The sequence below is a fragment of the Puma concolor genome, chromosome A2 (genome assembly GCF_028749965.1).
Source record: "Puma concolor isolate L17-30 chromosome A2, mPumCon1.1.hap2, whole genome shotgun sequence".
In the NCBI taxonomy this organism is placed as follows: Eukaryota; Metazoa; Chordata; class Mammalia; order Carnivora; family Felidae; genus Puma; species Puma concolor.
Genome location: NC_141668.1, coordinates 109,439,892 through 109,463,338, shown reverse-complemented (window position 1 = coordinate 109,463,338; position 23,447 = coordinate 109,439,892). Strand labels below are relative to the sequence as shown.

Here is a 23,447-nt window from a genome sequence, read left to right as displayed (position 1 = left end):
AAATTTGGTAGCCCTGCCTGGGCTGGGGGAGGACAGAGCCCCAGGCAGATTCCAGCCACGTTCCTGGTGACCTTCAGGCCCCCTGATGTGTAACATCCGGGCATGTACCCATCAGCAGCAACGTGTCCCAAGGGCAGAGCTCACAGGCTCCTGGCTGTCACCACTCTGGATGCTGAATGAGGTGTCCCCGCTGAAGGAGAAGTCTCCCCTGTTACCCTACTTCAGGTCCAGCCCAGAACCTGCCCAGGCCAGGAGGACAGGAGCGCTGGCCTGGGGCCTCTATTGGCTTGGGAAGAACAGTGTGTGGCTCTGAGGATGGTCTCTGGCCTGAGCCCAGGGACTCCCAGAGGTCTGGGTGAGGATGGCTGGTCCTGGCCTCTGGCTCGCTGACAAAGGGGCAGAAGGCAGCCCTGAGCTGGCTGTGGCCCCAAACAGCACCTGCATGTGATGCTCTTGGAGCATGGTGCCCTACCCGGACCCCAAGTACCCCCTTGGACCCCCATGACAGCGGTCACGAGCCCTTCATGTGAGGCTCCACTGTGGAGCCGGAGGCCCGTCACCCTCTTCTCTGCCAGAGTCGCAGCCTCACCGGCTGCTTCCGGGCCCAGGGCAGAGAGGGGCTGGGGTCTGGGGCCTGTCTAGAACACAAGTTGGGGGCGCACTGGCTGCCCGCCGCCTCTACCCCAGAACCTGGCTCTGCCCCTGGGGCGAGGGATGCAAAGAGGGCAGCTGCTATGGCAGGGATCCGCGTCAGTCCGCCAGACCCAACGCCCCTTTCGTGTAACAGTAACTATTTTATAATTCCTCCCTGACTATAATGAAATTCATAAAATATATAACCTACCTGCAAAGAAAACTTAAAAAATCAACAGGATGCCCTGAACTGCACTGTGAAGAACAATTAGGAGGTAGTTTACACCGACACGGGTCCAACATGCGACTGCGGGGAGAGGAGCAAGTGGTAGTGATGACAAAGTGACTGGGTGACGCTCCTGCAAATTCTCGTGCGTGACTCCAATTCAAGAGAACTGAAAGGGCCTGGGGCATCTGGGGGGCTCAGTCGGTTATGCATCCAACTCTTGACTTTGGCTCAGGTCATGATCCCACATTTCCTCAGATCCAGCCCCGCTTCAGGCTCTGTGCTGACAGTGTGGAGCCTGCTTGGGATTCTCTTTCTCCCTCTCTCTCTCTCTCTGCCCCCCACTCACGTGGGTGTGCAAGTGCTCTCTCTCTCTCACACAATAAATAAACTTTTAAAAAAGCTTAAAAAAATAAGAGAACTCAAAGGCTCTGACCAGTCCCACACGAGACATCTGGGAACACAAGAGAACATCTGGACGGGGATGTGACAGCTCCCAACCACAGCTGCAGGCTGGGTTCAGAGTGAAATAATAGTCTTTCCAGATTTGCTGGTAGCTCCTGTCACTGAAAAGCAAGCATATGTTCTAATCCTGTAAATGCGTTTGTAGGTAACCGGGCTAAGGTGAGAGTCGGCAGTGTCAGGCCCTGGGCTCAGCTAACTCAAAACAGGCCTCACCCAGGAGCACTGCAGGCACCTCAGCAACCCCTTCCCCCCTCACCCCATCCCTGTCACAACCCAAGTGGATCCAAGGGGACCCCTGCAGAGACCGACCGGAAGCAGGAGCAGCCCGGCCCACTTCCCAGAGCAGTGCCCTGGCCCCTAACTCCTCGCAGCCCCTCCCTGGGGCTCTCAGACACCGCAGAGCTGCTGAGTGAGCAGATACAGTGGGTCCACACCCACGTCCCCACAGGCAGCCAGCCGGGGCAATGCAGTACCTACCCCCACCACCCGCCAATGCCACCTCATTTCTAACCCTTAGGTCTGTGTGTCACTGCACACTCCCCATCAAGGCCGGTGGGGGGGGGGGGGTGTGAATTCCAAGACATACCTAGGCTTGCAAGTGTCTGTGTGCATGTGATCAGGTCTCCCTACTGTCCCACAGCCAGTATGCACAGACATCAGAGAACACTGGTCAAGGCCATGTTCTAAATTTTTACAACTTTTATTTAAAAAACCACACAGTCCCAGGTTGGGCATGAGAGGTTGGTGTGGCACACGGAGGTCTGGTGGGAAGAGGGAGGCCTGGGGTCCCTGGGTGCTGAGTGCTGCCCGAGGTTTCTCTCCAGGCCAGCCCCATGGGAGCTGAAGACTCCATCACAGAGGTGCTCCCAGGCCTGCCGGTGGGTGGGAGTGTGGGGGGGCTCCTCTTCCTCCTGGGTCCCTCTGGGCAGGGGCTGTAGGGGCTCTGTGTCTTGCACCCCATGTGAGGGTGCATCCCAAAACCACAAACCACTGGTGGATGGCAGTAGGACAGCACAAAAGCCACCATCTACAGGCCTCAGGGACAAGCTGCCTCCACTGTGGAACCGGTCCTGGAGCCCATCCTCTCCTACTTCCCAACCCCCACCAGGCAGGAAAACAGCCAGGCCAGGGTGGCTGGCAGCCTGGGACCCCTGTGGAACCCGGGTCTAGGTCCATCCAGGTCAGCAGGGCTGCATTCCCAGTGGGCTGAGTCCCCATGCCACCGCAGGGTCCAGAGCAGGGCCCACGGGAGGCTGACATGGCCAAGGCGCCAAGAGGCAGGCAGTACAGAAATGCAGCAAAGTCCTGAGTGAGCAGCTCCCCTCTGTGTGGGTCCTTGATTCCAGCAGGATAGGTGGGGGGTTTGGGGGGGGTGGTCTTTATTCCTGCTCATCTCAGCTCCCAACCCAGTCAGGGGTTTGGGCTGTCCCACCAACTGCCTCTGAGGCAAGGGGCCTGCCCTGGGCGCTGCAATTCCCCGTCCCCTCCTCCCCGCGGGCCTTTCCGCATCTTCCAGGGTCACCACGGGGATGGAAGGCGAGGCGTCCAGGTCCTTACAACGAAGAGACCTCCTCACTGGGCCAGGCTGGGGGCTCCTGTGAGGAGCGAGTCCCCGGGAGCCCAGGTCCAGCGAGCCCTGCCTCCTCCTTGCCTCGTGGCCTCTGTCGTCACTGGCCCAGCATGCAGGCCTTCTTACAGGCCACCGCGGACACCAGGGCGGCGCCTCGGCCGCTGCCTTCCTCCGACTCGATGAAGGTGATCTCGCAGCTGGGCGTCAGCCTGCGCACGATGGCGTGGAACCTCTCCTTGAAGCTGAGCAGGGGAAGCAGGGCTGGCGCCCCCTGTCTTTGCACTCCACCCCCCCACCCCGCCTCTTCATAGCAGCTCAGCTTCAGGGTGCACGCAGCACGCGGAGGGGGTAAGCCTAGGGGACCCTCCCTCCTCCTCGTCTGGCAGACGAGGAGATAACCCTTGGGTCCCGGGATAGCTCGTTTCCGCTTGCGTCGCGCCCTCAGGACGCGCACCCAGGAGGGCCGCGGGGGCCCGACGGGAAGGGCAGACGTGCGCGCGCTCACCTGGGGTGCAGTTTGTACACAGAGCCGTCCACGCCCACGGTGATGCGCATCACGTCCTCGCTGCGGCTCTCGCGCATGCGGTTGATGACGCCCGCCAGCCCCGCGGCGCACATGTGCGCGGCGCGTGTGGACACGCTCTCGCAGGCGCGGCGCACGATGTCGCAGTCGGTGGCTGAGGGCCTCAGCCCCAGAGTGCTCAGGATGTTGTAGATCTGCTTGCGGTCGCCCGAGTCGCTGCGGGGCAGGGGCGGCCGGAGGGGAGGGCGTCGCAGGAGGGTCGCTCGGCCCCGGGCCGGCCCGACCCCGACCCCGGCGGCGGCGGCCTCTACCCCTCCCTGCCCACCTCACCCAGGTAAAGCGCTTGGGGCTCGGGCTCCGGAGAGGGGCGGGTCCGATTCCATCAGGGACCAGCAGTAAGCTGGTCACCGCGCCTCTCTCTAAGCCCAGGGTCTCCGCTCTAACCTTGGCTACACAGGCGCGCCTCGAGGCTGTTGCGTGGATCAAGTGAGACGACGTCCACGGCGGTGCAGAGCCACAGAGGGGGCGCATGCGTCGCATCAGCTGCCCAGGAGTGGGCTCCACTGCGCTCCCGCCCCCAGACCTCGCCCCCTGCGCCCCGCCCCGAGCCCCCTGCGCTCTTTGCGCCCCGCCCCTGGAATCCTGCCCCGAGCCCCCTGAGCCTCGCCCCCTGGAGCCCCGAGCCCCCTGCGCCCCGCTCCCTGGATGCCGCCCCGAGCCCTTCGCGCCCCGCGCACCTCTCCACCTGCGACACGAAGCGCGTCTCGAAGGCGCCGCGCGTGCGCAGCTGCTCCGAGGCCTCCCCGCGGAAGAGCAGGTTCTCGTCCACGAGCTTCAGCAGCACGAGCCGCACCAGCTCGCCCATGTACTTGCCGCCGATGAGCTTCTCGTATCTGCACGGAGGGCGGCCGGGTCATCTCCCGCAGCCGGGGGCGGGGGGGTGGGGGAGAGGGTGCGGTGTTCAGCTGCCCCAGGGAGGTCCCCACGCGCAGCCACGAGGAGGGCCAGGTGGGGCACTTGACACTGCGTGCAAGCCCGGGTTCCTACCTGTTCCCTCATTTATCAACCTGGGTTTGGGGCCTCTGCACCCTGCCCCTCGGTCCAGCCCCTCTGAGGCCCAGGCATCGTCCCACCCCCACCGCCGTGTGATGGGTGCTGCGCTCACCGCCCAGTACCGGTGCGGTTACAGAAACTCAACTCGGGCGCGGAGGGACTGGTGACCCGCCTGGGGCCTCGGCCACCGCTCGCGGCCCTGGGCCCTGCGCCCTGGTGTGCGCAGAGCTGGCGCGTACATGCTCCACATTTGTGAGCCCGCGTATTTTCATCGGTAAGTACACTGGGTACGACTGACAGAGCGGAGGTCATGAGGGCCAGAGACGAAGCTCAAGAATTAGGAGAGCAACGACTCAGGCTCTGTGCGGCCGGTTTAGAGCTGTCCAGGCTACACCGCAGCCTTCTGCGAAACCCTACTGTACATCCTGTGAACGGGAACAGAGGTCTACTCTGGGGAACTCTGGGCTGAACCCGTTGCTTGGGGGGTCTCAGAGCCGCCCTATGCCGGTGGTCACCTGCCGGCCGGGGGAGAGCCCGGCTCATCCGCTCACAGCCGCTCTTTCGGCGGACTAACCCTTCACATCTCTACTGTTCCGGGTTCACAGGGTGCGTGTGAGCCGAAGGAGAGAGGAGCCAGCTGGCGAAGGGATGGTCGGTTTGATTCCCCCCACCACCCCCGAGTTGTTTAAAAACAAGCCCGTCATCTGCCTGCAGGGGCAGGACGAGGGGGAGGGGTAGTCCTTACAGCTGCTGCCCGGGGTTCAGGGAGTTCTCGTCCACCACGCGGTCGTACTCCAGCAGGAACTCGTCCAGCTCTCCGGAGTCCCCGAAGGCGCCCCACTCGGTGTTGACGCACATGCGGCCCTCGTCCCCTTCCACCAGCTCCACGTTGTGCATCTCCTCCATGTAGCAGGCATTGCAGCCTGTTCCTGTGGGGGGCGCGGGGTCAGCCCCCCCCCCCCCGGAACCCGCCTCTCCACCCCCACCCTGCAGGAAGCCCCCTGTGGCCGGGTCTTCCGGGAGCCCTCCACACCCGCCACTGCATTGCACGCCTTAATGGAAAGGCGGCTCTCCCAGGCACTAGAAGACCTGGGTTTGCTGTGTGACATGGCACAAATGAGGCCACTTCTCTGGGCTTGTTCCCCTTCCTCAGGAAGGGATGGTGACACCTTCTCCTCCTATTACCCGGGGACTTGGGAGGATTCCATGAAATGTGTCCAAGCACTCTGCCACCTAGAGGTGTGTGGGGTTATGGTTTTATTCTGTTTGTGCACCAGCCTTGCTTTTCGGTATTTTCCCTGCATGTGCTTGAGCTTCTCTGGGCCCTGTTTTCAGGGGCACTCAGAGGTGAGTAAGGCACAGCCTGGGCCCCAGGGAGCAGCACGTGGGTTACTGCACATGGCGCTGGTTCTGGGATTTGTAATTTGCAGAGTCCCTTGCAGAGTGAAAAGGTGGTGTCCTTTGGTGATAAATTATCAAGTTGCAAAATGGTTTCTGAGGGTGACTGTATGGGCAGCACGCCCCTAAAGCCATCAGGGACATCATCTCAAATTCTAGTTGGTGGAGCTGCCCAGGAGGAATGGGGGCCCAGTGATGCAGGCCCTTCCAGTTTTTTGTAGGAAAAAACCCAGAAACCCAGACTTTGATGTGCATTATCCCGATTTTTGGACTCTGGTAATTATCATAAACATATTTGTTTTGGTTTGGTTTTTAGAGAGAGAGCATATGAGCAGGGGAGGAGCAGAGGGGGAGAGAGAGAAAGAGAAAGAGAATATGTCCCAAGCAGGCCCCATGCTTAGCTCAGAGCCTGACGCCTCTGGGATCAGAGTTGAGGTTCAAGCAACTGAGCCCCCCAGGCACCCCACAAACATGCGTTTAAGCCCTGAGCAGAGCGTTTGCAGGGTGGTTGTGAGCACAGGCCCCCTCTGCCGTCTGTGCTGGGCAGCAGCTGCAGGGCTCAGGCACCAAGCCGGGTGTCCTGGGGAACTGTGCCCCCACTCAGCTGCCCTGGGCAGCTCCGAAGGGGAGAGCCAGGACAGCGGGTTCCTGCAGCCTCTGTTCCGTTGGTGAACTCAGAGGCAGCTTGCCATCTGAAAGTCAAGAACGGAAGCAGAAGATGTGAGAAACAAAAAGAGGGACGAAGCGGTCAGGCTGAAGGTGAGGATGTGTGTATGGCTGGAAGTGGGTTCCTGGGGGCACAGACAAGCTGCAGGTCTGGCTCTGAAGGGCCCAGTGAAGCAAACAACTTTGCCACTGACTTTCTGGGGACCCAGAGCCTGGAGGCTGCAGGACACTCGAGTAGCCTGTGTGCCCAGTAGATAAGTAATCAAATGGGATTGATCCTCAGCAAACACTCCTGAGGCCTCAGGAACTTCTGGAAAGTCCTGAGGCCGGTGTGGAAGGCCCACTGGGCCAGAGCTGCCTCCACTCCCAGCACCGGCCTTCACTTCGGGGTGGGACAGGCCAGCTGCTCTGGGCCACAGGAAGACCGTCCAGGAAGGGATGACGTCACTTGTGCTAACCCTCGTCCACTTGGACAAATGTGTCCAGTTTGGTCGATTTGCCAGACAAGGTGGTGTGATTAAACCCTGATGAGCCCGACAGATGTATAGCTGCTGTGCCGTGCAGTGCTGTGCATCAGCAGTGAGCACTGGCTGCACCCAGGACACCCCTGCATCTCCCCGAGACCACCCCAGACCCTGTCACCTCTGGGGTTTCTGCCTGGCACAGGGGCCCTGCTCTGACCATCACTGACTGCTCAGTCCTCAGGCCTAGAGACCAAGGCCAGCAGGGGTGCACAGCCTTGCTCTGTCTCTCGTGGAGGCCAAGGCCCCCAGACAGGGCAGGGCAGGGCATGGATCCTTACCCACAATCATGCCAACCTCACACCGGCGGTCTTCATAGTAGCAGGAGATCATTGTGGCCACAGTGTCATTCACCATCGCCACCACGTCCATTTCAAAGTCCTGCCAGGAGGCACAGAGGCAGCAGTGATGGGGCTGGTGTCCAGCCAGGTGAAGGATGCCCAGAAGGCCCTCCCTGGCATCCTGGCCTGAGGGGAGGGGGATCCCAGGTCAGTCACGGGGAGCCACCTCACCCCTCTCCGTTTGATGGCATCACGTAGGAGCCCCACGATGTTGTTCCCTTCTGCTCCTGAGGCCTTGAAGCCCTTGGTCCAATTGAGGAGGATGCCCTGAGGGAAGAGGTGAGGTCTTGTGGCTCCTGATGGACACTGGGGGCAGGGTGAGGGTCTCCCGCTGCACAGTGCAGGAAACAGGCTCCAAGCAGACCCATAAGTTTGGGAAGCATTCTCTATGAGTATTTCCTATTTCTGCAAGGCTGGGTTCCAGCCACTGTGACGGTGTTTATACTGTCAAGCCCAGAGGCATCCTCCCAGAGTAGGGATGAGGTCCTGAGGAGAGCAGCCCCATATGGAGCTGGGGTTCATGTCCCCCAGGACTCCCCCTCAGGCATGAGAAGGTACCATCTGGCCCTTGGTGTGCTGTGGGGAGGGGGCTTGGGAGACCAGCATGGGATGCCGTTCCTGCCGGAAGTACCAAGCTGGCTTGTCTCTGAGAGGCCATATGTGTGTGCAACATGTTTACACTTTATGTGTGCAACTTACATGTGTACACATGTAGTTGGTGTGTGTGCACCTGTTCAGGGCACACAGTTGATGGGTGTACGTATGTATGATGTACACACGTGTGTATGCACGTGTATAACCAACGTGTGTTGGTGTGTACGTGTAATTGACCTGCATGTATATGTGTGTGTATGGTTGACACGTACATGTGTACATAGCGTCTATAATGCACGTGTGTGTATACTTCACGTTTGTGCACGTAGGGGAAGCCTCAGCCCATCGTGGTGCTACACAGCTGTGCTGGTGTCTGGTAGTCTGTGTTTGAGCCCAGCACCGCCTCCTGAGCCTGTCTCCTGATCTCTGATGGGTGACGGTGCTGCCGGCCTGTAGGGCGCTGGGGGACTAAGGCATACAGCATCAGCCGTGTAATGGGTTCCCAAAGTCTCCCGAAAGGTAAATGATGGAGCCACAGGTTGGACCAAGGCTCTTCCCCAAAGGGGGGCTGCACGTGAAGGCACGGCGGGGTTCATGGGGGCCCTCCGCCCCTGGCCCTGCACCTGCCCCACCTTGTCGATGTCCTCGTGCCTCACGGGGAAGGAGAAGGTGAAGCCCAAGGGCAGCTTCTTGTGCTTCATCTGGTGCTTGTCCAGGAAGTCGGAGATGCACTCAGAGATGTAGTCAAAGAGCTGGAGGACACACAGCAAGCTGGCCGTCAGCCATGGGAGAGCTGGCTGCGGGACCCCTGCTGCGGGACTCCTGCCCAAGGCCGTGCACTGTCAGCCTGTCCCTCCCGGCGGACCCACATCCAGCCGCAGACTCTGGACAGAGGCACAGCCCTGGCCGTAATGCTGATTTCTGTCTCCACCACCCGCTGGCCTCCAGCCTGCCCGTGTGGGCCCGTCTGCAGCACTGGGTATTGCCCCCTGCTGGCAGCTGGGGCTGCAGGAGGCATCCGCACCATCCCTGCTGCCTTGTTTCACGTCCAGTCCCACAGCATGCAGGGGTGTGGTGAGGCCCAGGCTGCCACGGGACTCCTGCCTTGAAACCCTCTGCCTCTGCCCACCTCCCCCAAGGGCTCATTGTACTTCTGCACCCTCTCCTGAGTCTCCCCACCATGGGCAGACGTGATGACTGCAATCACCCCACTTGATGTCCATGCTGGTGGAAGGTGATGGGGTGACACATAGGGAGACGGCAGAATGGGCTGTGTGCCCATTGGAGGGGAGTGTTCCCGCAGCTGCTGTCACATGTCTGGCCTTTCTGGAAAACTGGGCAGGAATGTGACCTGCTGGGGCCATGCCTGGTGGCCACTCAGCCCCCTCCCTGGGCCCTCTGAGGCCGAGTAGCTCTCCTGCCAATAGGTGCCCCTGCCCCTGGTGGACAGGTAGGCCGTCCTGCCAGGACGAGGGAGTGCTGAGATCCCAGGCAGACTTGATCCCAGCCCCTGGCCCCCAGCTCCCCAGGCCCCTGACCCCCAGTCCCCTGGTCCCCATCCCCAGTCCTCTGGCCTCCCAGCCCCAGCGCCTTGGCCCAGCCCCACGGGCCCCTGGCCCCTGATGCCCAGCCCCCACCCTGGCCCCCCAACCCCCAGCCCCCCAGCCCCTGCCCCTCACTGCTCACCATCTCAGCAGTACCCGTCATGGCGTCCTCGGGGATGGAATACATCTGGTGCTTGGTCTTCACGCTCCACTGCCCCTCTTCGCCCTCCCCCACCTTCACCAGCATCACCCTGAAGTTGGTGCCGCCCAGGTCCAGGGAGAGGAAGTCCCCAACTTCTGCAGCCACAGGGAGAAGCACATCAGCCTCTGGGTGCCAGCCGGCAGGACCCCAAGACCAGGGAGGGAAGGAGAGGAGGGCAGGGTGGGGCTCAGAGGAGCTGGACAAGGGGCTGCTGGCGCCAGGCATCTGGGGATCCCTAGAGTCAAAGGTGAGCTAGGGAAGTCAGTGGGAGTCCCCTGCCTCAGACAAAGTCACACCAAGCCCAGGGCCCAAGTGAAGGCCTAGTGAAGGGCCCAGACTCAGGATTGGGCTTGGGGTTTCCCCCACTGACCACAGAGAACCGGTTTCTCGAGATGACAAAAACAGTTTTCCTGAGGTGGGGGCAGGGGGCAGTTATCCTTAAGATGCAGGGTTGGGCCAGTGGAGCCGTCCTGAGCCTCTGGGGACAGTCCGAGCTGTCAGCACGGACTCTGGCTGCCTCTGCTCCCTGGGACCGGGGACAGCCGCCTCCAGGTGAGGAGCTACCAGCTCCCCAGTGGGTCCCGCCCCTGCCTGTCCCGGGCCTCGGTACCAGAGCCTTCCGGGGTGGAGCGCACATAGGTGGGCAGCATCTTCACGCTGGCCTCCTCGTGGGTCTCCAGCCGCAGGCCTCGCGCCATCTCCTTCTGCATCCGCCACATCACCTTCTTCAAGTCGGCCTCCTGCAGCTGGAAGTCGGCCAGGATCTGCTCTGCCTGCGGGGGTGGGGGTGAGAGCAGCTGGGGGGGGTGAGAGCAGCTGGGAGGGTGAGGGCAGCTGGGGGCGTGAGGGCAGCTGGAGGGGGTGAGGGCAGCTGGAGGGGGTGAGAGCAGCTGAGGGGGAGAGGGCAGCTGGGGGGCAGTGAGAGCAGCTGGGAGGGGTGAGAGCAGCTGGAGGGGAGAGGCAGTTGGGGTGTGAGAGCAGCTGGGGGTGTGAGAGCAGCTGGGGGTGTGAGGGCAGCTGGAGGGGTGAGGGCAGCTGGGGGGAGAGAGCAGCTAGAGGGGAGAGGCAGTTGAGGGGGTGAGAGCAGCTGGGGGTGAGGGCAGCTGGAGGGGTGAGGGCAGCTGGGGGGAGAGAGCAGCTAGTGGGGAGAGGCAGTTGGGAGGGTGAGAGCAGCTGGGGGGGTGAGGACAGCTGGAGGGGTGAGGGCAGCTGGGGGGGAGAGAGCAGCTAGTGGGGAGAGGCAGTTGGGGGGGTGAGAGCAGCTGGGGGGGTGAGGACAGCTGGAGGGGTGAGGGCAGCTGGGGGGAGAGAGCAGCTGTGGGGGGAGGGGTAGCTGGGGGGAGAGAGCAGCTGGGGGGAGTGAGGGCAGCTGGGCAGGTGAGGGCAGCTGGGGGTGCAGGGGTCCCACACGCACCAAGGGCCTCCCTCGTCCTCCGGCCCTGGGTCCCAGATGAAAACAGCAGAGTTCCGAGAGCAGTCCCTCAACACGTGTGGCCTGAGGGATGCCGAAGGGTGGGGTGCAGACAGGGCAGCCCCCCTCGGTACTGCAGATGCCTGCCGTGGGGGGAGGAAAGTGCCGCCCAGGACAGTGAGTGGGACATGGCTGCAAGAGCCTGCTGGGAGCCTGTCTGGCGGCCAGCGGGCAGCTGCCATTACCGCCAGAAAGCTCTGGTCGTCCTGCCTCTACGAATCCATGCCCAGGGACTGAGGGGAGCAGTGTGCACGGAGGCACAGGTGTAGCACATTCGAGGAAGGCAATGCCTCCCCAGGCCCCAGGGACAGCCTGTGACGGGGCTAAGCCAAGCACAGCTATCCTGCGCCCTTTTGCTGGGGATCTGGTTGAGCGTCAAGCAGGTGGCCCAGTTCCAGCCAATGACAGGGAGAGAAACCTGGCTTTAGCAGGACCGTCCCTTCCTGGAAGGTCAGTGCCCCTCCATTCTGTGAATGCAGGTTTATAAGGGTGTGATGACCGGCACCAGAGCAGCTGCCCTGTAGTAAGGCCGAGGCGAGGCTGAGGGAAGAGCTTTTGGCAGACCACCCACGGTGGGAAGAGAGGCAGGGCGGCCCCGCCTGAGGGGGTCGCGGATCTTGGCTGGCTCTGCACCCACCCACCTCCAGGCAGTGATGGGGGAGCGAACACTGATCACCGAAAGCCGCAGTTAAGGCAGGGCTTTCATTCCCTGCACCCGACAGCATTTCTGATGGACACAGACCTTTGCTTAGGGACCATGTCTCCTTTCGAGTGACATTCCCTTAGGACCCTTCGAGTCTCCATACTTAGAGTTTGAGCCCAGGGAATGTCACAAAGGGATGGGGCTGAATAAATTTTGTGACTAGACACAGAACCACACACCAGTGTTTGCAGGGCCATTTGCGGCTCCAGGCTGTCCCTGCCTGAGGCTGTCCTTCCAGAGCACAGCGCTAGACGCCCTCACTGCCCTCACCGCCCTCACCGCTCTCACCGTTTGGGAAGCGATCCAGGCGCGTTCGCAGAGGCCTGGGGCTGCAGTCTCGCAAACATAAAGTGCCAGGAAGGAGTAGAAACATTAACATTTGCAGAATTCTGCCAACACGCCGTGCCTGGAGCTGAGTGCACCACATAAGCTGCCTCCCATCCCATCACAGTGTCACAGCACCACAGCGTCACAGCATCAGTGTCACAGCGTCATAGAGCACGGGGAGCAGCCACCAGCAGCTGCTCATCTTCCAGATGGAGCGAAGGCTCTAAGAACCTCAAGTGCAGGTGCGTCAGCCAGCTCGCTTCCTGGCCAGCGCCCGAGGCCGCACATGCAAGAGCTGCTGTCTGAGGCCCTCAAGAGGCTGTTGGGCGGCTTCCCGACACAGAATTGTCCCAGGGACCGACTGTAAGACATCGCAGACTCCGCGAAACAGAGGCAGACCCTGCACAGGTCCAGCCTCAGGCCCTGCTGGGCCGCGTCCCGGCCCATTTGCTGTGACACCCCCCACACACACACTCGGCATGGCTGGAGCCCAGTACAGGAGGGGCTTTTCACCCTCTGTGTCCAGGCCCACCTGGCTCCCTGCCACTGACATCGGGTGAAACCCCAGCTTGGCCGGCCAGCTTCTAGGTCCTCTAGAAAGACCCTTCTGTGGAACCCCGGAGATCACAGGAAGTTACACACCTGGTCAAAAAGCAACCTGGACTTACTAATGTTTCATTCCACCCAGCAACTTCTGTCCAAGATCCTGTTCTGCAACAGCATGGTGCTTGGCCGGCTGGGACTCTAGAAGACCCCATGTCACCCAGACCTTCCCGTCCCTGCCGTCCCTTCCCAGACACCACACAGCAAGGAGGGGACAGTGCACAGCAGGGAGGGGAGGGGACAGTGCACAGTAGAGGGGACAGTGCACAGCAGGGAGGGGAGGGGACAGTGCACAGTAGGGGGGACACTGCACAGCAGAGAGGGGAAGGGACACCACACAGCAGGAAGGGGACAGCCCACAGCAGAGAGTGGACAGCCCATAGTAGGGAGTGGACACTGCACAGCAGGGAGGGGAGGGGACACTGCACAGCAGGGAGGGGACAGCACACAGTAGAGGGAGATACTGCACAGCAGGGAGATGGCAGAACACAGCAGGGGAAGGAGGGGACAGTGCAAGGTAAGGAAGCCCCTTGTCTGAGGGGGAGTGAACCCGTGAGGTGATGTTTGTTCACTAGAACCTGATTCCATTCTGTAAATAAAGTTTCATCAATGTGGATTTCATTTGTCCAGTGCAATATTCTTAAAAACTTAAATTTGCTGCCAACGTTTAAATACAGACACTTTCCCAGGCAAATCTGGATTTCTGATGGCATTTCTGTAACTGTAGGTCTTGGGGCGGCCACTGCTTGGGCAGGGTGTGTGGTGTGGAGGCCCATGTCTGGCAATGTGGGGCATGCAGGGAACACGGGGTCACCTGCCCTCGCAGCATGCCCTGCCCAAGCTGGGCACTGCAGGGTCCAGCACTGTCCACACCGCAGGACCGTGGGGACCCATTCATTCCCCTGCCCATCCTGCTGTGTTCATTCCCTGTTCCTGGGGGTACAGGCTGGGGAGGGATGCTGGGAGGGTCTTTGGCAGTGGTCTAATACTCTGGCTGGCCGCAAGCTGACACTGGCCTCCAGCTGACCTTGCCTCTCACTGTAGGAGGTGCACACCCCTCAGACGCATCAGGGCCCGCAGATGCCACATGTTGTCAGCACCCAACCCTGACAGGAGGGGCTCTGACCTGCGCAGCCCCCTCCACCCTCAAGGCTGAGTGTCTGGGGGACATGGGTGGGGCTCAAGTCATGGGGTGGGAGTCTGCCTCACAGACCCCTTGGGAACATCCCAGACCAGGCCCTGCTCAGAGCTTCTGCAGTTCTCCCTTATCCTGCAAAATCACCCCAGGACCCAGGTACCGTAGGGGTCCCTGTTCTTATAAATGAGGAAACTTTCCCCAGCCCACGGCGCCAGCCAGGGGCCCACCTCCCCACCCCACTGGGCTGCTTCCTGCCCGATTTCAGGGCCCAGACCCCACTACAAAAGTCTCCTACGGGTGTCATGCTGCTGTCAGTCACAATGGCTTAAAAGACTTGCCTGGGAAAGTCATGGTGCTGCCTGAGAAGCTCCAGGAAGCTGCCTGCCCCTCCAGACCCAGCCTTGGGAGAACAAAGCTCACACAGAGCCTGTCCCCCTTTTCCCCACAACTACCACCCACCCCCTGCTTGCGAGGAGGCCACAGGACACATCACTAGGGCTCATGTCTATACCCAAACATGGAGGAGAGGGGGGGGTCTCTTGCTGATTGTCTTTCCAGGCAGTGTTTCTGGCGCCCTGGCCTGGGCTCTGCAGGAAGACAGACTGCCCAGTGCTCTCCGACTCGGGGGCATGTCTAACTGGTTCTTCTGATCCTCATGGTAGGCCTGGGACTGGCACTGGGGATCCTTTTCCTCAGGAATATGTGGGCAACTGGCCCAGGGTTGCCCACTGTGTGTACAGCCGCCGAGGTCCCACGAACACAGGGGACAGGCTGCAGCTGGACACGTGGCAGGGCCCCCACTGCCCTCCAGAGCGCTGGGACGGGCTCAGGGACCTCAGTCCCTGACTCTCAGGGGCCTACAGCAGTCTCAGCCTGATGGCACAGGAGCAAGTACCCTAGAGACCCCTCCTGGCAAGTCTGCACCATGGGTGTCAGGATAGGCAGTGACAGGGCCAGTGACAGGCACAGCTGCCTCTTGGCCCAGATGCCTCCTTCCAGGGGCACGGCACCACCCGACGTCTGCTCTGCTGAACCCATTGCCCTGTGTGCCCCCAAGGAACCACCCCCGTGGCTCTGGGATGACCCTCACCAGATTCAAGGGCATCTGGGTCTGGCTCCTCCTGGCATCCATTGCCATCTCTCCGAGGGGCCAAGAGGTAGGATTTTGGGGAGGTGGGGACACTCCTACCTGCTGAGGGGCAGGGAGGGCAGCAGCCCTGGAGATTGAGGTCCACCTGGGCAGGTGTTGGCCACCTTGCCAAAGAGCTGCCCTCGGCAGACTGCCCGGGGCTTCTGCACCTACTGAGCCCAGCAGGCAGCTGCTGAAATATTCTGCCCACTGCCACCAGGTCGGTCAGGGCAGAGGGCAAAGGGGGCCTGCCTGGGGTCAGGGCTGACAACAGGCGCGGGGACAAGGCCGTGGGGCGGTGTCCACGACCTCTGCACAATGGTGTGGGGATTAGCTGCCCAGTGATTCTGGGGAGGGGACAGGACTAGTCCATGTGGCCTCCAGTCCTCGGATGTGCCAGGGCTGGTGGTCAGCACGCTGGGGGGCAGGAAACCGCAGTGGAGAGCCCCCCACACATGGAGGGGCAGGGAAGAGCCTGGTCCGCACAGGCCAGAGAGGGGGACAGGGGATCCCTGGCGGACTTTCATCTGAAGAGGGGTCCGACCTGCGTTTCCTACGCTCCGGGGGTGGGGGTGGGGTGGGGGTAGGGCTGTGCTGAGCCCGGGTAGGCGGGAGAGAAGGTGGGGACCAGACCCTCGCCGGGCCTAGGCAGACCCCCCAGGGAGCTGGATGCTCAAGGCTCCCCTCCCCTCCTCTGGGGGTGGGGTGCGGGCGTGTCCCTTCGGCCAATCAGCCGCAGGATTGGTCCGTGGGCGTGCGCAAGACCTCATTCGGGCCAATGAGAGCGGAGCCCAGGGGACGCGGTCGGGGCAGGAGAAGAAGTGGGGTGAGCTGTGGAGGAGATGGGTGGTAGGTGGCAGGTAGAGGGCGGGGAGGTAGGTGGGAGGTAGGGGGCGGGGAGGTGGGGAGACCATCTGCCGGGTGGAGGGCCCAGGGCCATCCCCCCCAGGTGACAAATACTTGTTTCCTTCCGGGCTTGTAAACCGTAAACTGCCTCCAAACTGTCAAAACTTGCCTCTAAAGGTCAGGAGGTCATTCTTGGGTTTTGGGCCTGCAAGGTCCAGGATGGAACTCGCTCTGGATGCTGGATGGTGCACAGCGCCCCCCGCCTGCCTGAGGAGTGAACTTGTCAAGCCCCGTGGCACCTGCCAGGCCATGCTAAAATTAGCAGGGGCTCCTGAGTGATTAGGGTTAGGGATGGTGGGTGGACAGAATGCCAGGCTCTCCCGCCAATGGCCAGTGGGGTCACCCAGAAGAAAACCTTGACAAGATCAATCCCTTTCCTAAAATAGAGCGAAAGCGCCTTCACTACACCCAAGTGTGATGGGTCACTGACCCACCAGTCCCTGGCTCTGAGCCACTGTTTTTTCTGTGTGTGCGAGGCAGTGGCACTCGTTCCAGGTTTGGATGGGGCAGGGCTTCTGGACCAGCTGCCCTTCTCCTGTGCACAGCACCTGGGAAGAGGCTCCAGGTCCTCTGGCTCTCTCCTCCTGGAGGCAGGGGTGGACAAGGCCTCCACCTTTCTAGTCTGTCGGACTTGCACTGCCCTCTCTAGCTTGCACTCTGACCAGCGTGCATCCTTCCACAGAGCCCGTTCCTGGGGCCACCTCCTTGCATTCTGGGTGTCCAGTGTGGCAGGAAGAAGGTCCCAACGTCCCCACACCAGTCAGTCCTGTGGAGCCAGACTCCCAGCCCTCCTATGCACCACCAGTTGCCCCATGTCACTGCTTCCTCTTTAGATGCAGAGGTGACACCAAATGGCTCAGTACTGGACTCCACATGAGGGTATGACCTGTCCAGAGAAGAAGGTCCTGGAAAGGCTGGACCTCAGAGACAATGGCTTATGAGGGACATACTTAGAGCCTTTGGTGTCTCAAGGGTGGTCCTAAAGAGGAGTGGATAAACATAGTTTCTGTTTAAGGGTTCTTAAAAACAACAACAGTGCAGAGCTGCCCAACAGTGGGCTCCCCCCCTTAATGGGGAGAGGCAGCAGGACATGTGACAGAACAGGGTCACAGGAAACCATTCTCATCCCTTGATCACTCAGAAAGCGGAGCAACAGCACTATTTCATTTTCTTCTTAATTTATCTCTAGGAAATAATCTGACATGTTTAGTGATAGAGGTTCTAGGATCAAAAGTGGCACACACAAACAAAAAGTGGCACGTGACCCACATATCCAAGTACAGGGAACCAGTTCAATCAGTTACGCTACATTCACGAGTCACGGAAGATGGTAGGACTGATCTGCCTTTGCTGGCGTGGAAAGATGCCCGTGACACGCTCTCTAAAGAGAATGTGTTGGCTCCGAGAGGGCCTCCAACCAGCCCTCCTCTGTCATTTGCCCCCTGTGCAGTCCCCACTGCTGCTGAGTAGGCCTAGCCTGTGTAAGTACGAGGATATTGCAGAAATGGCAGTGTGACTTTTGAGGCGAGGCCGTCAGAGACACGGTGGTTTCCACCTCGCTCTCTCTCTTGGATTCTTCACCCTTCACAGGCTTGGCCAGTGCCAGCCTGGGAGGACAGGCAGGTCCTAAGGGGAGGTCTCCTGAGAAGAACTGAGTCCAGGCTCTGAAGGATGGAGGTTCACAGTTAAATTGTTCAACTTGGCTGACCTGTATCCCCATGGGATAGAAAACAGGGCCAGAGCACCCAGCACGAGGGGCACCTGTGCGGGGTCTCTCTGCACTGATGCAAGGGGGCCTGGAGGTCAGCACAGTGTTGCAAGTGTTTGCTTACCGCGGGGTAGACTGGCTGTGCCCTCGTGTGAGGGCCGGCCCGGGCCCAGGGGAGGGAGGGTGTCAGGCACAGAGCAAGGCGGAGTTGAGCCTAGATGCCGCAGAACATAAGAGGTCATGACACCGAGCCCCCAGCGGCCTCCACACACTGCCTGCTGTCCCACATGCTTTATGTGGACCACAAATGACCTGTGAACTCAGGGCTGGCACTTTTTACGTGGAGAAACCGAGGCCCATGGGAAAGGTCCCCAGGTCAGCCTGACCCCAGGTGTGCTGGAAGGTCAGTCAAGGCCAAGCACACACCAGGGGTCAGGAAATAGCCTCTGGAGCTGCTTCCAGGCTGGAAATGTTCAGAGACCTCAGCTTCAGCTGGCAGGTGAAGCGTCACAGCCTCCGAGGTCTGCAGTGCCCAGGGCTTGCTTCTGACAGCAGGTGGGGCTGGGGCAGGAGGCCTGGGCAGAAAGGGGCAGAGTGAGAGTGAGGGAGAGGAAGGGTTCTGCACATTGGTAGGCAGAGTGATGGATCCTACAGGACCCCTTGTGGGGGAGGCAGGGTAGTGCTGGGGTAGAACAGGACTGTGAGGACTGACTGCCTGAAGACTGACTGCCATTCTCTGCCTGTAGGACTTGGGCAAGTCACTTAATTTCCTGAACTTCAGTTTCCCTATCAGTAAAGTGGAGATAACAATTTTCTTCCCTCACAGCGCTGTTGACAGGACAGGACAGTGCAGATAAGATTCTTGGCTATCCAAGCTATTTGATAACTTGTAGCTATTTTTGCTACCAGAGGTTGCTTTAGCCCCCGGGTCAGAGTTTAGAACACAGGCCATCCCATACTCTAGGTCTATGTGGCTCTAAAGCCAATCTTCTGTCCCTGTGCCTGCCGATTATTTTGTAGTGTTCTAAGGAGATAGGCAGGGAGCACAGTCTTTTTGATACCCGCCTTGCCCTAAATCAACAAGGCTTATCATCTGAAAAGAGAATGATTGGGGGACACCACAAATAATGGTGGAGAGAAAGAGAGAGAGAGAGAGAGGAACCATTGGCTCAGTTGTGATCATGTGCCATTTGGCGTCACGTACAACTTGTATTACAAGACATCACTTGTTTTTCTTTTTTTTTTTTTTAAATTTTTTTAACGTTTATTTATTTTTGAGACAGAGCATGAATGGGGGGAGGGTCAGAGAGAGAGGGAGACACAGAATCGGAAGCAGGCTCCAGGCTCCGAGCTGTCAGCACAGAGCCCGACGCGGGGCTCGAACTTGTGAACCACGAGATCATGACCCGAGCCGAAGCCGGACACTCAACCGACTGAGCCACCCAGGCGCCCCTCATTTTCAAATTAAAATTGTTAGAAATGTTTGCTCATCTTGCAGAACCCTCGCAGAATAAGTTACTCGCAATCCAAGATTCTGCTGTATTTTGGAACTGGGGAGTCTGATCAGACAGTTACAGCAGCCAGGGGAGTGCTAGAGAAGGGAGAGGTTGCTGATGGCTTGTGAGTGAGCAGCGTGCACAAACCAGCCGCCACACCTGATCCCTGTCATAGCATGGGGACAGAGCCCATGTCCCGAGAGCAGCTGGCTGACTGAGGCTGTGTGTGTACTTTGCTTACTCTGGGTTTCTTGAGGGCCTAGTGCACACCTTGTCTTTGTTTCAGCTCCAGCCCCAGCAGCTTCCCTGGCCACATGTAGCAGAGGACTTAGAGAGATACACAACGCCAGTTCAATGTTTTTGCTTTTGTTTTTGTTTTTTGTGTGTTTGTTTGTTTTTAAATCCAGATATTTAAGGAATTCTCTGTCAGGTCAGGTTTCTCTGATGCAGAAACATCAGAACGGAAACTTCTCCAGTGACCACATACAAATACAGACTTTGAAAAACATTAAAAAATAAATACAGACTTTGCAGAAAATAGTTTGGAAAAGTCACTATACAAATGGACAACTGCAGTCCTCAACAAGCAAGAAAACCAATCCTTATGGGGGAGAATCTAGTGTCCAGAGCTGCCATACTATACTACTCAAATGCCAAGGTCTCGGGGCACCTGGGGGGCTCAGTTGGTTAAGCTTCCGACTTCAGCTCAGGTCATGATCTCACAGTCTGTGAGTTCGAGCCCCGCGTCGGGCTCTGTGCTAACAGCTCGGAACCTGGAGACTGTTAGGATCCTGTGTCTCCCTCTTTCTCTGTCCCTCCCCTGCTTACACCCTCTCTCTCTCTCTCTCTCTCTCTCTCTCTCTCTCAAAAATAAGTAAACATTAAAAAAAACTTAATGCCAAGTTCTCAACAACAACAAAATTACAAAGAATACAAAGAAACAGAAAAATACAGTGCATTCATAGGAGAAAAAGAATTAATAGACATTATCCCTGAGGAAACATTGAAATTACCAAAGACATTCAATTAAACACATTCAATGAGCTAAAGGAAACCACAGACAAAGAGCTAATGGGAATTAAGAAAATGATGTATGAATAGATAGAGAATGACAATAAGAAGTAGAAGTTATATAAAGGAACCACACAGAAATTCTGGAGCTGAAAAGTACAATAGCTGAAATGAAAAACATAAAATGCTAGAGGGGTTCAACAGCAGATGTGAGCAGGCAGAAGACAGAGTCAGTGACCCCGAAGGGAAGACAGAGGCTATCCAGTGTGCTCGACAGAAAGGGAAAAGAGTGACAGAAAATGAACAGAACCCAAGGAAACTTCAGGGTGCCATGAAACACATCAGCATGAGTATTGCAGGAGTCCCAGAAGGTGATGAGAGACGGAAAGGGGCAGAAAAAGTATTTGGAAAAAACACGGGGAAACAACTTCCCAGACATAATGAAATACATGAATATACACATTCAAGAAGGCTCAAACCATAAAATTCTTTTTTTTTTAAATTTTTTTTAACGTTTATTTTTGAGACAGAGAGACAGAGCATGAACGGGGGAGGGGCAGAGAGAGAGGGAGACACAGAATCGGAAGCAGGCTCCAGGCTCTGAGCCATCAGCCCAGAGCCCGACACAGGGCTCGAACTCACGGACCACAAGATCGTGACCTGAGCTGAAGTCAGACGCTTAACCGACTGAGCCACCCAGGCGCCCCTCAAACCATAAAATTCTTAGAGGAAAACGTATGTGCAAATCATGACCTTGTGTTTGGCAATGATTTTTCTTAAATATGACCCCCAAAATAGGTAAATTTGACTTTATCAGAGTTGAAATCTTGTACATGAAAGCCCGCTGTCAGGACAGTGAGATGACACCCACGGGATCTGTCTGATGAGGGTCTGATATGCAGGTTTGAGTACAAAGAACTCTCACAACTCAGCGACAAAGAGACAAACGACCCAGTTGAAAAACGGCCAAAGGATGTGAACAGACACTTCTCCAGAGAAGACAGACCAGTGGACAGAAAGCACACGAGAAAATGCTCAACGTCAGTAACGTTTAGGAAACACAGACCAAACCACAGTGAGATGCCACGTGAAGCCTTCGCGGGCAGCTAGATTACACATCAAAAGGACGTGTGGCTGGGGTTGTGGAGAGAGTGAGACCACACACACTGCTGGCGGCTGTGTGAACTGGTTCAGCTGCTGTGGAAAACACGGGCCGCCCAGCGATTGCGGGCCTGGGTACACTCCCCGCAGAACCCAAACGAGGGACTCAGACACCTATGTGTCAGTATCTGTCACCATGCTATTACCACGGCCGGAAGGCAAACGAGCAAACAGAACACGCGGGCACACACACTGTTCAGTCATGAGACGCGATCCGGTCCTGACACGCGCCCAATGGTGGCGCCCAATGGCTGCGCTCAGTGACCTAAGCCAGACCCAAGGACACATGGTAGGTGACCCCGCTGACGTTAGATACGGCACATTCATAGTGACGGTAAGCAGATCGTGGCTCCCAGGGGAATGTGGGAGGAGGGATGAGGTCTTCCTGACTTTCTCGCTGGGACAATGGAAGCGTTTTGGAAGAAATGGTGACAGTTCCACAATATCAAGAATGTAATCAGTGCCACGGAGTTGTACATGTAAAAAGTGGTTCAAGTAGTGAATTTTATGTTTTACCACAATAAAAAAGGAGAGAATTGGGGATGCCTGGCTGGCTCAGTCGGTAGAGCACGTGACTCTTGATCTCAGGGTGGAGAGCTCAAGCCCCATGTTGGACGTGAAACCTACTTGGAAAGAGAGAGAGACTGACGGCCACGCTGCTTATTTTACAGTAAAATCATGTCTCTTCCTTCCCCAGACGGGTCAGCACTCAAGCATGCACTCTGCAGGCGCCTCGCACTGGGGGTGTGAGCAGGGCAGGGAAGTCAGCGTCTTCTGGACCCCCTGGACTGGACATAAGCCTGAAGTGTGTTTTGAGAGGGCCCCTTCAGTTGTCTGGTTAACAAAGAGCCTCGGCCCTACGGCGAAGACTCATTTGATGGTAAGGCCCTGTCACCATGACCTTAGATGCTACTAAGCCACCAGGGGGAGGGTTAGGGTTAGGGGTTAGGGGCTAGGATTAGAGTTAGGGTTAGGGGTTAGGGTTACAGCTGAGGTTAGGGTTAGGGTTAGGGGTTAGGGTTAGGGTTATGGAAGAAGGAAGAAAGTAGATGTGAAAACCATAACTGAGAGAGAGCCCGGTTACTGTTACTGTCTGTGAGCCTGCAGGTGGTACGTCTATGTAGTTTTTGAGGAACTGTTTTGTGAAAGCCTGATGCGTGTGGCCTGAAAATTCCATTGCTCTCTCAAGCCACAGAATAACCCGTGGGCCCTAAACTTTGTCGTAGAGAAGTAGGGTGTGAAGGCGTTTTTTTCTTGGAATGTTGGCTCATAGACGGATCCCCCCAAGTGTGAGGCTTGTGCCACTGCTTTTTCTCCACAGGGAGCAACCTGAGTCCCTGGAGACACGTGTCCCCACCTGCCCATCTTCTGTATTCTCTATCTTTCCCTCTTTCAATGTGGATTTTTCCTGAAGACACCTGCATGTGCTCCCCTCACCCAGAAGTGTGGCAGAACACAAGCCTCCATGGCTCCCAGACCACCGGTTCACCCTCAGTGTTGCGTGTACGCAGTGGAGATGCCCACACTTGCCCCTGCTCTGGAGGCTGCGTGTGATTTGGTGTCATTGCCTTTGTAGGCGATGAGTGTGCATTCCATGGTGAAGAACATAGGTATTCGTGGACATGCTGTGGCTGGGTGTGTGGACCGTGGAAGAGACTGCCAGGTATGGGCCACAATGCACCATGGTAACAGCACCAGGCATGTGGCTGGCCTGCCTTCTATATTCCTAGCCTCCCTGGCAGTGACTCATATCTGTGAAATTTGAGCAGAAATGATCTGTCCATTTGTGGGTCAGGCTTTTCAGAAGTGAATGGTGCTTCCAGGGTCTTTCTAAACTTTATGTGGGCTACTCGGGCAGGGAGATGAGGAAGAGGCCCCAGTGGCTGGCTAACACCTGCACCTGGTTATTAGGGGAGTGAGAGATACAAGTCCACGGAGTTGACATATTTCCTGTTTTGGTGAATTGGCTACAGCAATTAAGCGTGGCCTAATTAATACCCAGAATGATAGCATCAGTGAACAAAAACAGAGATCAGAAAGGGCCTTGAATCGCTTTGT

At 58.0% G+C, this 23,447-nt stretch overlaps 1 protein-coding gene across 2 annotated transcripts; it reads right to left on the bottom strand.

The window, feature by feature from the left end:
- Positions 1 to 2,007: 2,007 nt before the first annotated feature.
- On the bottom strand, positions 2,008 to 10,509 carry GCK (glucokinase). Of its 2 annotated transcripts, XM_086697196.1 has the most exons (9): positions 10,347 to 10,509; positions 9,677 to 9,831; positions 8,623 to 8,742; positions 7,568 to 7,663; positions 7,337 to 7,436; positions 5,216 to 5,399; positions 4,155 to 4,310; positions 3,400 to 3,633; positions 2,008 to 3,136 (listed from the first exon to the last, which is right to left on the bottom strand). In XM_086697196.1, exons 1-9 carry the CDS (start codon positions 10,453 to 10,455, stop codon positions 2,992 to 2,994), a joined length of 1,299 nt encoding a protein of 432 aa, XP_086553322.1. In that variant the 5' UTR covers positions 10,456 to 10,509; the 3' UTR covers positions 2,008 to 2,991. The 2 variants fall into 2 exon arrangements, with proteins under 2 accessions (XP_086553322.1, XP_086553321.1); XM_086697195.1 differs by lacking the exon at positions 10,347 to 10,509 and having other exon boundaries at positions 9,677 to 10,253.
- Positions 10,510 to 23,447: the final 12,938 nt, after the last annotated feature.